Here is a 13,879-nt window from a genome sequence, read left to right as displayed (position 1 = left end):
AAGGAAGAGTTGCCCATGTCAAAATGGCAAAAGAAATCCTAGAGAAGTTAACAGGAAAGGAGCTCAGAACAGTAGAACATTCCGTCCTGCAGCTCTTACTCATTTGCAGGACGACAGAAAGCAACGAAGGTTACTGGTGTGATGCTGCAGGAAGCAGCCTCATTTTGCAGTGCCCAACAGCAGCGAATGGCTCTGCAGCACAAAGGGCAGGAACACCCACCACATCTTGTGCAATGCCTGTAAAGGCTGTCCAAGCAAAGCTTTGGCTAAAACACAAACCAGTACTTCCTCTGCAATTATTAATATAGGATTAACGTAATCTTTAGAAACAGTCTCCATGTGCATAACCCCAGCATGTTGTTTCCCAGCCACTCCTTTGCAATTATACAGTTCCACAAACCCCCACTGTGCTGGGAAAAGGAGAGGGCTCTTTAGAGTAACTTTAAATTTACACTTTCAGTCTTGCATCCTGGCTCTCTGCAAAAAATTCAGCAGTTGCTCAAGTTCCCACTTTGCCACTCAGTCCCCTGCATGGTGCAATCACAGCTTCCCCAGGTGCCTTCTTTCTGGACCAAGTAACACCACTCTGGTTGACAATCACTGTACTGAAACAGTCCCCTTGGGCCCCCCCCCCCCCAATTTCATTATCTTTTCTGCTGTTTGTTCTGTTCTTTCTCTTTCTGGAAATCGGGCTATGAAACTGAACTAATTACTCCAGGCTCAGAGGATGTTTTATGTGGGGTGCTGAATTGTTCTCATTTTTCCTTATGCCATGGCCAACATTTGTGTTTAAATATCAACAACTTTTTCTGTGTATCAGTGCAATGCCAACAGCACCGCAAACCTCTAAAGGAAGAAAGATCAGAACTCGTCCCAATGATGCTTCTCAAATCACAGTCAAGGGGAGAAGTAAACTGACAAGTCCTCATCTTCTTAACACCTCTTCCCTCTAAGCACTGTCCTTGCCCACAAAAAGGATGTTTCCGAGGGACTCATCCAACTCAGACCTTACCAGACCAGAAAATGGGTAAATCCCAACCCTAAAGACCCCAGCGTGTGCACTCCACCTTCTCACTCCAGACAGGAATGTCTTACCGGCACTGTCAGAAGTATGCAACACGGATTGCACAAGCAGTCAATGGTACAGGTCTAAATCTGCTCAGCAGCCAGCTTTGTAGCCAGTTTTGCAGTTTGGGTGTGTTTGCACTGTTTGCATGAGAAGCACCTGTTAAGTAGGCAGCAGCCTGGTTCCAGCTAAACTTCCAGGGAGTCCCAAAACATAACCCTAGGTTGGGCAAATCAGAGCTATCTAATCTCAAGCTGACAAAGGTGGCAGTAATGGTGACAGGGTCCCATCCAAAGGAAAACCTTGCCTTGCCTCCTCACTCCCAATGAAAGAAGTCACCTGCAATAGTGGCTGATGCCTGAGCATCCAGGGCCAGCCCCAAACCTTAGAAACACTTTGTGACTCACCAGCTCCTGCCTCACACCTCACACTGTCTGTAATTAGAACTTCACCAGCCCTGATAAGGCAGTGTTCTCCCACCCATCTGATAACTCAAGTCCCTCCACAACCTCAAGCTCCGTCTCGTGACTTTTTCTCACCATGACATCGCTGGTCAGAGGAGGCAGAGTAGGCAGACATCAGCATCCCCATCTGCTCTGGTGGTTTGAGGGCTCTCATCACCACAGGTCACCTTATAAAACCTGCCAATTATCCCACGCATAGGCAGTTTCTGTGTGCTGAAGAGAGGTGACAGCCCATATATCCTTCCTGAAGATCAGTTAGACTATCTGTACACTTAAGGGGGAATGAGTTTTGGCTAGGGTGTTTTTCTCTTGTTGTATTTAATCTTGCTTCAGAAGCACTCAGCCACCACAGTTTAACTGCTGATGTGTGTCAGACAGCATCACCAACTCACTTATCTTGGCTCCCAGCATCCTGCTGCAAGAACACTGCTGCCTAAGTTCAGCACCCTTTGCATTACATAGGTGTTTATGTCATTCCTACATTTAAACCTGTGAAGTATTTCAGACTACTCCTCATCTTACCCATCGTTTACCAAACATACTCTTTAAGATGGAAGCAAGGAATCATATGCATTCCCACAGGCAGGTATTTTTCATTAAAAAGAGTCTGCACGTTGCTGGTGTCTGCCCCTGGATTCAGCCAGCTTGCAAAACTGTTTTCATTCTCCAAAAACATTTGATGCACAAGGCAATTCTTTTGTGAGCACACTGGTATAATGAAGAACTAGTTAACAGGTAAAGCACAACAGCAAAGCAACAGCAGGTCGTAACTACTGAGGGATGGCTATGCTTGGGGTTGGGATTTATTCCATGTTAGAGGAACTGCGCATTTTGAAACTCTTTCTCCTCCTGAGAGCATGCCAGATAATTAAAACTGAACCTCTTATTTTTAAAATCTAATTTACTTCTGAAAACCTACACTGCTGGACTATTTTTAGAGTTTTTCTTATGTGGGCCAGCAGAAATAGGCTAGAGCCAGGTAGCACAAGGCCTCACAGGCTGCGCTGCACAATCCTTAAGGTGAGCACCATTAATCAGTAAAACAGTGGGAAAAAAGTCCTTTCAAATTAGGAATAAGTATCTGCAGTGAGGTACTGATACTCATCTTCAGTTTTGGAAAAGCTTATCTTAAGTAAAACTAAATCTGGGCCTACAGCTTTGACTCAGGAGTTTCTTTAATTTGTTACCAAATGTAAGACCTTATCCTGGTGTTTGACAGGCTGTCCTTACTACCAAAATCAGTGGGAATGTTGCCCAAACAAGGACTACAGGACTGGGTTTAGCACTACCTTTGGAACAGCTAGTACCATACAGCACCCGGCACAAGACGTGCACTAGAGAAGTTAAATAACACAAGTAGCACAGGGATACTTTTTCTGAAGTACTGACTTATTTTATAAGCATCTAGGGAAGTAACAGCATCAGAGGTACCTGCATCTAACCCCTAGCAGTTATCTTTGTTATATGGCAACCCAGAGCAAAATAATCTACCTACCCAGATTTACAGTGAATGACTCAGTGAAACTAATTTCTGTGATATGCTGGCACGCAAAGAAATGCCCCTGTATTGCAGAAAAAGAAATCTTCTTAGCATTCTCCACAAAAAAAAAAGCATCTCAGTGGGTAGCCAAAATGACTCTGACCTCTGAAATCTCTCTCATTTCTGCTGGCAGCACTTCATCCACTGAAGGGCTGAGAGTCCAGCATCCATCCCCAGGCATCTGGCCCACTCCCCAGTGGCAGCTTGCCTTGCTGCCGGCCACGTTCACTGCTTAGAGGTGACAGAGAAGTGAAGATGCTTCATCTGGGGCAAAGGACTTGTAGTCTGGGGAGTACATATGGCCCACAGCACCACAGTCTCTATTTTTCTGATGGATAACATCCCAGAGAGAGGCTTGCAAGACTTGCTCAGCTCTTTGCAAGAAAAAGCCAACCTTCCCTGACTGTAGCAACTTGATCACAGCCAAACACAACACATAAGCAAAGGCACTACAGCCCAACAGTGTTTATCCAAAACTACCACAGGGCCATAGAAACTGCAAAACACTGCAGGATGCAAAGTTTCCTTCAATTATTTGACCGCCTCAAAAATGCAAATGCATTCACCATACCTCTGCTGCAACCCCAGCCCTGCTCACTTCCCCCACCTGGGAGCAATATTTCATAGCAGTGCACTTAAAAACAGGGTGGTTTTATTAATTTTAAAGCCTCAGACTCTTGTAGGTCCAGGTGCTACTCCACAGCACTCGAGGACAGAAACCTGGTCCTTGAAGAGGTCTCCTCTCTAATCTTTTCAGGGGTTCCTGTTCACCTGCTCACTCCCCAGCCTGTTCCAAAACCTTTATGGCTGCCTAAAGTAGCCTACGTGCTGTTCACATGAGCAAGGTCTATCCATGTAAGAGCTCTGGAAAAGCCACGTAAGGCTGTGAATTTGCTGACCCAGAAGTATTACCAGTCCCTCATGGCTCAGCTGCAACGCCTCCGTGCGCTCCTATCTCCTGGCGAGTGTCCCGCTGCCTCCCACGCATCCTGCAGCACTGATCCCTCCCTGCACTTTCGCTTTCAGCTGCCTCAGAACAGCACAGAAAGAGCTTATACCTGTCTCCCGTGCTTCCATGTTTCTTTTCAAAGATCCCAGTATCAACATCCATCACCTCCTGAAGCACCACGGCAGGAAGAGCCCAGTCCCCAAGTGTCCTGCCAGCCAAGTTCCCATCAAGCAGATCAACATCCCACCAAGCACCAACATCAGTCAGCCACACACGACCACCCACAGGGATTTACACCAGGTCTACCACTGTGCTTTTAAATGGCCTGGAACCCACTGGTCCTTCCTCCCTTATCCACCTCTGCCAGCTTGATTCATCAGGCACACACACAGTCACCTGTCCTGAGGTCTGTTGGTACAGGGGGTCTCATGTTCTTCCTATTCCTTATTACCAAGCCAGTATTGTTTAAACCAAGTCAAAGACTATTTCTTTGCCTTATCAGTGATGAGCCAAGAGAATGCAGGAAACTTCAAGTCTCTTCAGCACCTTTTCAGTCTCCAAGCTGGTCCACATATTTACCACTGGATGCCCTCTTACCATATTAGAAAACCTCTTGGGTTGTTTTCAGGAACAACTACACCAAAAGAAGGGCACTGCTTACTATGAACGCAGCCTAGGAATCAAGAAAGAGGATAAAGTATCATCAAGATGGCAGGCACCTCTTCAATGGAGCCCAAGAAAATGGTCATGTCCCATAAGCCATGCTCTACAACTTTCTCCTCACCCACAAACTGCCATAGTAAGGAAGTGTGATGATTCAAAAGCATCAGCACATCAGGTTAAATTAATTCAAGTAACTGAGACAAGCCTCAGCAAGGTGTCAGCGTGCCTGTGCCCCATCCATGCTGCTGAACTGATCCACACCAATGCAGCTCCTTCTTCTTCAGCTGCTCCCAGGAACATGCCCCTCACTCCTGCTGTCAAAACGAGCCAACAGCTTCTCACTGACTCATTTCGCCTGATTAGTGCCCTCCTCGCTTCTGTTTTTACAAGAGAAAAGTGTAGCCCTATGGAAAGCAAAAGGAGTGACTAGACATCAGATTATATCTCCTCACATCCTTTAACAGCAGGATAGATTATTACCTTCTGGGAAAATGGGAAGCTTACGCACTGCCAGACAAATGTGGCCACTGATAGAAACTCTTTGTTGTAGGAAATCCCTGAAAGCAAGGATAGACCAAGAACCAACCACATGTGAGGCTTTGGCTGGCACAGTCCTTTACAATATCTGTGTTTTTTTCAAGTTGTCCAATTGAACACCTCTGGCAAAGTAACCAGAGGTTAACCTGGTCATGCAAGCTCCGAGGTAATTTTCACTTTATGTCTTTTGAAACCTTTAAAATACTTATCAGGTACACAACAATTGCAATTACAGATTTCTACAGAGATGGTGCAGTATGTTCCTTTCGGTCAGCAAGTAAACAAGGACAAGAGCAAAGAAAGAAAACAGTCCCTGCTTCTTTCCTATGCCTTGCTAAAGCCTCCTAAATCCTGAGCAAAGGAAATCAGCCTCCAGACAGAGCAAAGGGACTGGCAGGATGGCACTGCAGACAGAGCTGGACATGACGGCCCAGGCTGGGAGACTGAGGCAGCAGGAATCCTGAAACCGGGAGGAGACTGGGAAAGTGAACAGGCACTGATGTGATCTACCATTCACCAAGCATCCACTTCAGCCCCCACGAGTACACAGAATGCCAATCTGCTCAGGGATACAAATGGTGGCAGTGCTGCTGCTCATCACCCTCGCTGCAAGAAAACACAACCTGGTGATGAACTCCCTCATCCATCCCCTCCTTGCTTTTCCTGTACATCCTCTGCTGGGCCAGCAACAGAGATATTTTGCATGGAAACTGCTACTTTCAGCAAGCCACCTGAAGGGAGACCCTGCTCATTTTGCACTACACATTGGCCAGAGGAAATTACTCCAGGCAGAGGATTTAATTCCCAACACCCATGTGCTACAGGAAACAGCTCTCTCCTCCTCTGGTGCCATCTCAGTGAGCAGGGCTTTCTCCTTTCACACCTTCATTAGGGGAAAGGTGAGGGGAAGACCATGAAGCTTTTTTTCTAACTTCTGAGATAGGAGAACTCAACCCCTGACCAGGACAAGGGAGAACGGGATCAGGCTGTAGATGTCCCCAGCCACTGCACCACTGGGTATTTACTCTGGACAATGTGGAAGGTTTGTGACTGACAACCAACTGCTTGGTATGACACACACTGCAGAAACACCAACACATTAAGAGTGGTGTCTTTTGCGTTTTTATTAACTTTGAGCAGCGGAAGAAAGAGCATTTACAGTAACGTTAGGAAAAGGCACAAAGCTGTCCCTAATGCTCATCTACACCTCATGTCATCAGCTCACAGGATGGCTGAAAGACCACATGAAGCCTGTCAGCATTCAGCAAAAAAGCCAGGAACCCAATATACTGCTAAAACTATACTGTTATTCCCCTAACATGCTCCTTGTATACACAATCACTCCCAATCATCATTCCAAAGCCTCATTTACATCAAAAACTAAGTAATGTAGATGCAGCCTAAAAACTCCCTAGCGTGGCCAAGACTATAAATGCTATTAAGGTACTTTCCAACATGACAAAAGGAATAATCATATTGGCAAACATAAGCTTTATGATTATCCTGGGTGCTTCTAGTATAACCATTTCTGGGATTTTTTTTTTTTTTTAATGTTAGACTCATAACTGAAACAAATTACATGAATCAAAACATCCAGAGGGGAAACAAACCATCATCACCCAGTCAGTCAAACCTCAATCTCCCGCTGGGTCTCTCTACTTCCTAGTTCCACCATTGCTCCCTTCTCAAGGTGTCCTCTCAAGGCAACAGAGGTCTTCAACAAGCACACACAAGCCAATTATCTTTCTGTCCCACTCCTGCCAACATCAGGTGTCAAACCAACCCACCTCCCTACATGGAATGGAGCATGGTTTCCCCACTGCCATCCCAGCTCCCACCAGCATCAGTGGCCACAAACCACAAACAGGCAAAACCTTCTGCCCTTTGGGGATCTGTCCCCCTCTCCCTCCCATATGGAGAGGGGATAAATTCACAACTTGTTCAAAGAGGTTGTGGAAGTTTGCTTGGGAGGTTGTCAGGTAAGAGAATCAAGCAGAAATACACATCATTTGTTGCACCATCACTCATGTCAACTTCTTGGCATGGGATTCAAGTGCCTTGGAATAGATGGCAAAAACAAAACAGCAAAGACCTCTAAGTGTAACAAACTGGCACATATAAGAAACTTCAACCATATTCCTTTTTTTTATTTTACCAGCAAAAAATACAATGCAAACAAAAGGGGGGGAGGAGAAGGGGAGGAAAGGATATTATTGAAATCACAGTTTAAAAAAAGGCCAAGAAAATGGCATGAAATTCCATTTTGTGCCCAAATATTCCCCTATCATCTTAGCTGAAATAAGTTTTAGATTGATTTTTATGTTGCCCCTAAGGCCATAATGGCATCCTGAATAGCTCAATTACAGCAGAAACCAGAAAAGTAACAGATAACAGTATGCTTGCCAGTAAAAGAAGGGTATGGTCTCTGTATGCACACATGTGTGTATACATATGTATCAAAATTTAAAAGCATTTATTGATTTGGTTAAGCTGTGCTGATATACTGGTGCTGCTCATTTGCTTGGAGTCCCCCTAGTTAGCCTGAATTAGGAGAAGAGGCTGAGGTTAAACTGAGGTTAGCTGACACGTGTCAGCCAAGCCTGACCTAATCCTGGGTTTCTAACTAGTTTGATCTTCTTCTCTAAATAATATTAAGAAGAGGAAGAAACCACAGGGATGCAGTTGGGTTCCAAATAACTATTTTTAGAAGCTGTACACAAACAGACAAGGCAGAGTTGTGCATGCTGACTGCTCCACAGAAAACTCCTTCCTGTGATCCCCAGCTCCCTGGCTGTGTCCCTCCCAGCCTCTGCCCTTCCCACCACAAGCCCTGCCACAAAGACAAAGAGACCCCCCCCCAAGAATGAAACAGGTAAAACCAGTTTTCTTAACTCTGTATTAATCCAAGTGTTGTCTAATACCATTCCTCCTCCCGGTGAAAGAGGACCTCCATAATACAGTGTAGGTGACTTTGAGCTACTTGGATCTGCCATCCAAGCCTCCCCTGTTAAAACAACATACATGGATTTACTCCAATGATTTGCACTGGATCCAAGACCTGGGGAAACTTCCCATTCATCTGTAAGAGACGGTCCGAAGATCCCTCATCTGCCTCACGATCATCGCCAAGGATAGAGACTGAGCACAGGAGTCCTGGCCTGGCTGAGGTGGGATTGTCTGCCGAGTGTTGCCTACGGGTGTGCCCACTGGGAACTGGTACGCATTCCTGAGGAAAATTAGCGCAGGTCACAATGGACTGCGCCGTTCTTGCTGCCCAGGCGGGAAGGACTGCGCTGAAGCGGAAAGGAATGACCTGTCCTGTACACCTCTCCGGTACACCTGTCTTGTACGTCTGTCCTGTACCTGCTTCCCAAAGCAACGGACCCCATAACAATGGCTGTAGATTTCCCAACCTCTTGGCCAGTTGCCCCTCGCTTCTGAAAAGGACTATAAAGGGACCTTCTAAAATAACCGAGTCGGAGATCTCCCCACGGAAAGAAGACGAATCTATTGGCGGAAGACCACGAGGACTTCGTCTCATCCGTTGGTAGCTATTGCCCCTCTTTTTCCCCCTCTCTACTTTGTTTCTCTCTCTCTCTCTCTTACTCTCTTCTATTGCATTACTGTGTTGTGGGCACTTAATAAAGGTGCACTGTTTTGATTAAAATTGAAATCTCTTGTGTCCTTTTACACTCTGAGATCGATAAACGAACCATCACGACCCCCGCTTGCATTAGCGGATCGTGACATCATCTCAAAGCATCTCTCAGATCTGGCCTAAAGTAAGGGTTTGATGAGCAATAAAGAAACTAAAATAATATTGCTTAAACTACAGAGGTGCCAGCTTTTACTGCCTTTCATTGAGCATGCAGTATTTTTCTCCCACTGTTCCAAGGGAAATAACACTCTCTGCAACCGTTATAGGATGTAAAACATGCACTGTGCTATTCAGATGGAGCTCATAATTGAAACATTTAAGCGTCAGTGAAATCCCAAACATAAAGTTTTTAATTTTCATTCAGTCATGATGTTAAAATTCTGGGGGGGGGGGGGGGGTGGAAATTACTACCTCAGAATGCTTTTAAGGTCTATTCTTTCTGATATAGTAATCAGAAAGATAAGCTCAGTCAATATGCCAGCAGCTGCTGCCGTACTCCAGCGGCTTGCTCCCGACGGCATCGCCTGCTTTGCCTTTGCCATCCCTGCCCGTCTCACACAAGAGGTTACCAAGAGGCTTATCAAGGACACATGGCCTGCTGCCTGTAACACATGAAGAACTGCCAATACCTTCATCCACAGGCTTTTGACCCTGCAAGAGGGATGAGCAGGCTCCTGTTGCAGAGTGGGGCTCCCGTTGAGGCAGCTGTCCAAGCTTAGGCCAAACATACCCAAAAGAAGCCCAGCAGGCTCAAGGGCCCACAGAAAGAACCAGCTCAAACATTTTTGTCTGAAGACACATGACCATCATTTATAGGAAGAAGGTTATCTTGCAATACTGATCTTATTCAGCAGCTTCCAAGATGACCGAATATGACATAAGCTAGAAAACCTCAGCTGAAACCACTAAACACTCTGCACAACTTACAGGGAAGCCCTGAAAGGCTGGTTTGTGTCTTGCAGATCCTCAGACCATCTTCCCCAACACTCATGTTCACAAACTCTGTTAGAGCAATTCTTGGACTGCATCATGCACAAACTCATGTTCCTCACTTACTTGCACCCCATGATATTCACAGGTTGCCTGTTTCACGCTCTGGATGAACCTTAAGGTGGTGAATTTAGCCTGGAAATTTTTTAAAGGTTTGACATTTGAGTCCCAGAGGGAGGCACTTCTCCCCACAAAAACCTACCTGTAGATAAGGTACTGTTACAGAGTCTGCTTTTGCACTGCTTTCCATGCCCCACCTTCACTCAAATCACACTGGCCCTGGTACTTTCAGAAAGGACCCCACCACCACTTCTTGTCCACACCTGATGGGCCAAATCTACTGATTTCAGTGCTTGTGTGTTCACATGCCACCCAGCTGGGAAATGACACCCCAGCTTATTGAACCTCAAGAGTACACAACCTGTCTCCTCTCCTGGAGAGGTGCAAAGAGATGTGAGAAGTCTGCTACCTCTTAAGCTGTGCTGTCATGGTGTTTCAAGTACTGAGGACAGAGGAAGGATGAACTTGTGGTTAGGCCACTAAACAGAGATGCAGCTTCCACAGTCCAAGCCTCCTGCCACAGATTGCCCCAACAGTTTCCAGCTGGTCAAATAATCTCTCACATCAGACTTCCCCACCTTTTTTTAAGTGCCTGAGAAGGAAACATTTGCAACCAAACATGGAACACTCAAGACACCAAAATGGTGAGGCCTATATAAATAGATACATACCTCACTGATGAAGAAGCAGGCTGATGTGTTTAATCGTTTATAAAGGCTCGTTTAGTTGCCCTGAAAGTGCTTAAGAGCAGGTAACACACCCTTTGATTAAATCTAAATAAACATTAACAGCAGTAAAAAATGGCTTTTACTGTGAGGAGGCCTGGCTCTTGCTTGCACCTGTAACCCTAAATATATTTAACAGGATGCCAAACTATGTATTATAAGATGCTACAAAGCAAAACAACATTACAGACATTTGCATAGAAAGGAGGGAGACATAGGGAGAGAGGCAAAAACAAAATGGACAACTTGCTAGGGTCTGATTCGAACATCTTAGAAAAATGCTATGTGGTCAACTCAAGACTGAGCTACCAAGGAGATTTGTGGCAGCTAAAACTACAATAAAATGGAGATGAAAACTCTGTTTCGTGTCCCTAGAAGGGAGATAAATGAGGGTCAGAATGAAGTTCATTTAAATCCACTGAGCTGATACAGAGGGAGTTAGAGAGAGCCGCAAAACAAAATGAAGGGCTCAGTAGGAGCCTGCACAGCCAGTGCTGCAATGTCAGAAATGCAACACAGTGCCATCTGAAACCTACAGGCACCATAGCAGGACTCAAGGAAAAAAACAACGGTGGTACTCCTAGGGAAGCCATGCCTGCCTGCAACAGCACTGGAATAACGCACCAGGGTCCTGCAACACAAGCCCCCGAGAGCGGATGCATTTTGAGGGGAGGTTCAGCGAAGCCTCAGGGGAAGACATCCACTGCTGGACTAAAACCACCAGAGGAATAGAACTAAGCAGCATCTATTTACAGCAGGGAGCAGTATCTGCCCCTTTCTTTTGCTCCCACCCGGCATCCTCCTTTGGGTCTCTTATGGGATAGAAGGTGCCTTAAGACAATAGATAATTAGCTGTAATGCATCCTCTGTGACTATAACAACTTAACAAGGCTTATCTGTAGACGTATCTAGGCTTCCAGTTATCCTTGTTCTCCCAGTTCCCTTCCTCTTCCAACCCTCCCCCCCAAAATATTTGCATCTTAGCTTGACAGGTATTTTGAATTTTAGCTTAATAAAATTGTTTGCATGTGTCTGTGCACGCTTAGGAGAAGATAAGAAAAAAACATCCTATTTTAACTCTGCCTCCTCGAGACACAGCTCGTTCCATTTTCCCTTCCCTGAAAAACAGAGGGAGCTGAAATAAGGAACATCAACTTTGGAACACCACTCTACCGAAGGATAACTTATTAAAAATATTAGATTCATCGTTTAAAAAACGAAGGGAAAAAAATGCCCAGGAAGTTGATGCATCACGGTGTTGCATCTGTGTCAAGCTCTGGGTAAACATGCAGCAACATGAATGAAATCTGTCCAGAAAGACTGCATTTCAGCGCCAACCACGCAATCGCTGGCCAAACCACTGCATATGTAACAAAAGTTTGATCTCGCCTGCAAGCGCTCAGCTGCGCTTCTGCCATTTCCTGTGGAAAACTGAAGCTCTGAACCACTGTCTCTCACCCAGAACTCGCCAACACTTAGCCAGCTGCCCCTAAATTCACGCCAATCACGCCGCGGCAGGCGGGCAGGCAGCCCCGGCAGAGCCGTGCGGGGGATGCTCGGCAGCTGCCCTCCAGCCCTCCCCGCGCCCCGGGCCGGGCACCACGGTGCAGGGGCAGCCGCGCCGCTCCTCCCTCCCCGTTCCCCCGGCCCCGGCGGCAGGTGCGGCGGCGGCGGCTCGCCCAGCGCCCGGGGGGGCGGACGGGGGCCCGCCCGGCGCAACAGGTGGTCGGTGGCGCCCGGTCCCGCCCAGCGGCCGCACTCACCGCTGGCGTTCTTTCCGCAGATGAGGTGTTGGTAGGGCTGCAGCAAGCCCCAGAGCTCGGGGTCGTTGTTGACCGTCTGCTCCAGCGCCTCCAGGGTGAAACGGGGAGCCTCGCCGCCCTCCTTCTCCTTCTCGGCCGGGGCGGCAGCGGCGGCGGCCGGGGGGCGGCCGGGCGGCGGGAGAGGGGCGGCGGGGCCGGCCAGCACCCGCGCGTGGATGTCGCGGAAAAGGCTCTCGGTGCCCGCGGTGAGGTAGATGGCGGCGTGCTCGTGGATGCGCAGGGCCACGCGGCTGTCCACCATCCAGCGGTAGAACTTGCCCACGGAGAAGGCCAGTCCGCACCGGGCCGACTTGCCGCGGCTGAAGCGGTCGCCGCCGCTGCTGCTCATGTTGTACAGGGAGAGGGCGCCGAGGGCGGCTGCCGTGCAGCGGGCCGCCAGCGTCCAGCCCAGGACGATCTCCATGGCGCTCCGCACCTCGTGCTTGGTGCACTTGGCGAAGCGGAGGCTCAGCCGCTGTGCCTCCCGGGCGATGCGTACCAGCGCCCGGCTAACCAGCGTCGAGAGCCGCGCCGCCGCATCCCGGCTCCCGGGGCTGGCGGCGCCCGGCGCCCGCGGCTCCCGGCGCGGCGGCGGCAGCAGCAGTGCCTCCACCTCCTCCAGGCTCCAGGGGACCTCCTCAAGGTCGGGCAGGAGCCGAGAGCACTGCTGCCCCGCGCAGTCCAGCACCTCGGAGTCTTCTGCTAGGACGGTGTTGACGGTGTCGAAGCTGTTGTGCCGACTGTGCATGGAGTCAGTTAGGTGCGGCCAGCAGCTTCCTCCATAGGGGTACGCGGGGTGCGAATCCGAGCAGCACAGCGACAAGTTGGAGGAGCGCACCGAGTCCGCCGCACCACCATACCCGGAGTCCAGCGTCAGGTCTTCCAGCGTCCTCACCGCCGTCTTACCTCTCCGGGCCATCGCCGCACTTCATGCTGCACCCGCGGGACCCGGGCGGGGAGCGGCTCACAGGAACGCGGGGGGAGAGAGCAGCGACGGAGCGCGGCGTGACCCGCCGGCCGCTTCGCTTCGCTCCGCCAGACGGCAGCGAAGCGGCGCTGCTGCCTGCGCCCTGCTCCTGCCGCCGCTGCCGCCGCCGCTGGCCGAGCCCCGCTGCCGGCCCGGCTCCTGCACTGCGCCGCGCCGCCGGCCCGACACCGCACCGCAGCGCAGCGCCGGCCAGCGAGCGCGGGGGGCGAGGCCATGCAAAGCGCCGCCGGCTCGCAGCCAATGGGACGGTGAGGAGGCGGAGACATGCAAAGCAGCGCGCCCGCCGGCCAATGGGACTGCGCCCTGCGGCGGCCGCGCCTCCCTTCGCTCCGCGGGGCCGCACCGCGCAGCGCGGGCCGGGAGGGGGCGCGGCCCGTCCGGCGCCGCCGGCCCCACCGTGTCCCGGGCCCGCCCGCGGAGCCCGCCGGGGCTGCGAC

General features: G+C 49.3%; 1 protein-coding gene across 3 annotated transcripts in view; it reads right to left on the bottom strand.

Annotated features, from left to right (window-relative positions):
- BTBD11 (BTB domain containing 11) overlaps window positions 1-13,597 on the bottom strand; it is a 178,290-nt gene extending 164,693 nt beyond the window's left edge. For all 3 annotated transcript variants that reach the window (XM_042050407.1, XM_042050408.1, XM_042050409.1), the window contains exon 1: window positions 12,416-13,597. In XM_042050407.1, the coding sequence (XP_041906341.1) occupies window positions 12,416-13,373 (958 nt within the window). In that variant the 5' untranslated portion in view covers window positions 13,374-13,597. The remainder of the gene's footprint in view (window positions 1-12,415) is intronic.
- Window positions 13,598-13,879: the final 282 nt, after the last annotated feature.

The sequence above is a fragment of the Corvus kubaryi genome, unplaced genomic scaffold (genome assembly GCF_017639235.1).
Source record: "Corvus kubaryi isolate FWS band 111438036 unplaced genomic scaffold, C.kubaryi_AGA036_p1.0 74, whole genome shotgun sequence".
Classification (NCBI taxonomy): Eukaryota; Metazoa; Chordata; class Aves; order Passeriformes; family Corvidae; genus Corvus; species Corvus kubaryi.
This window is presented reverse-complemented; position numbering and strand designations above follow the sequence as displayed.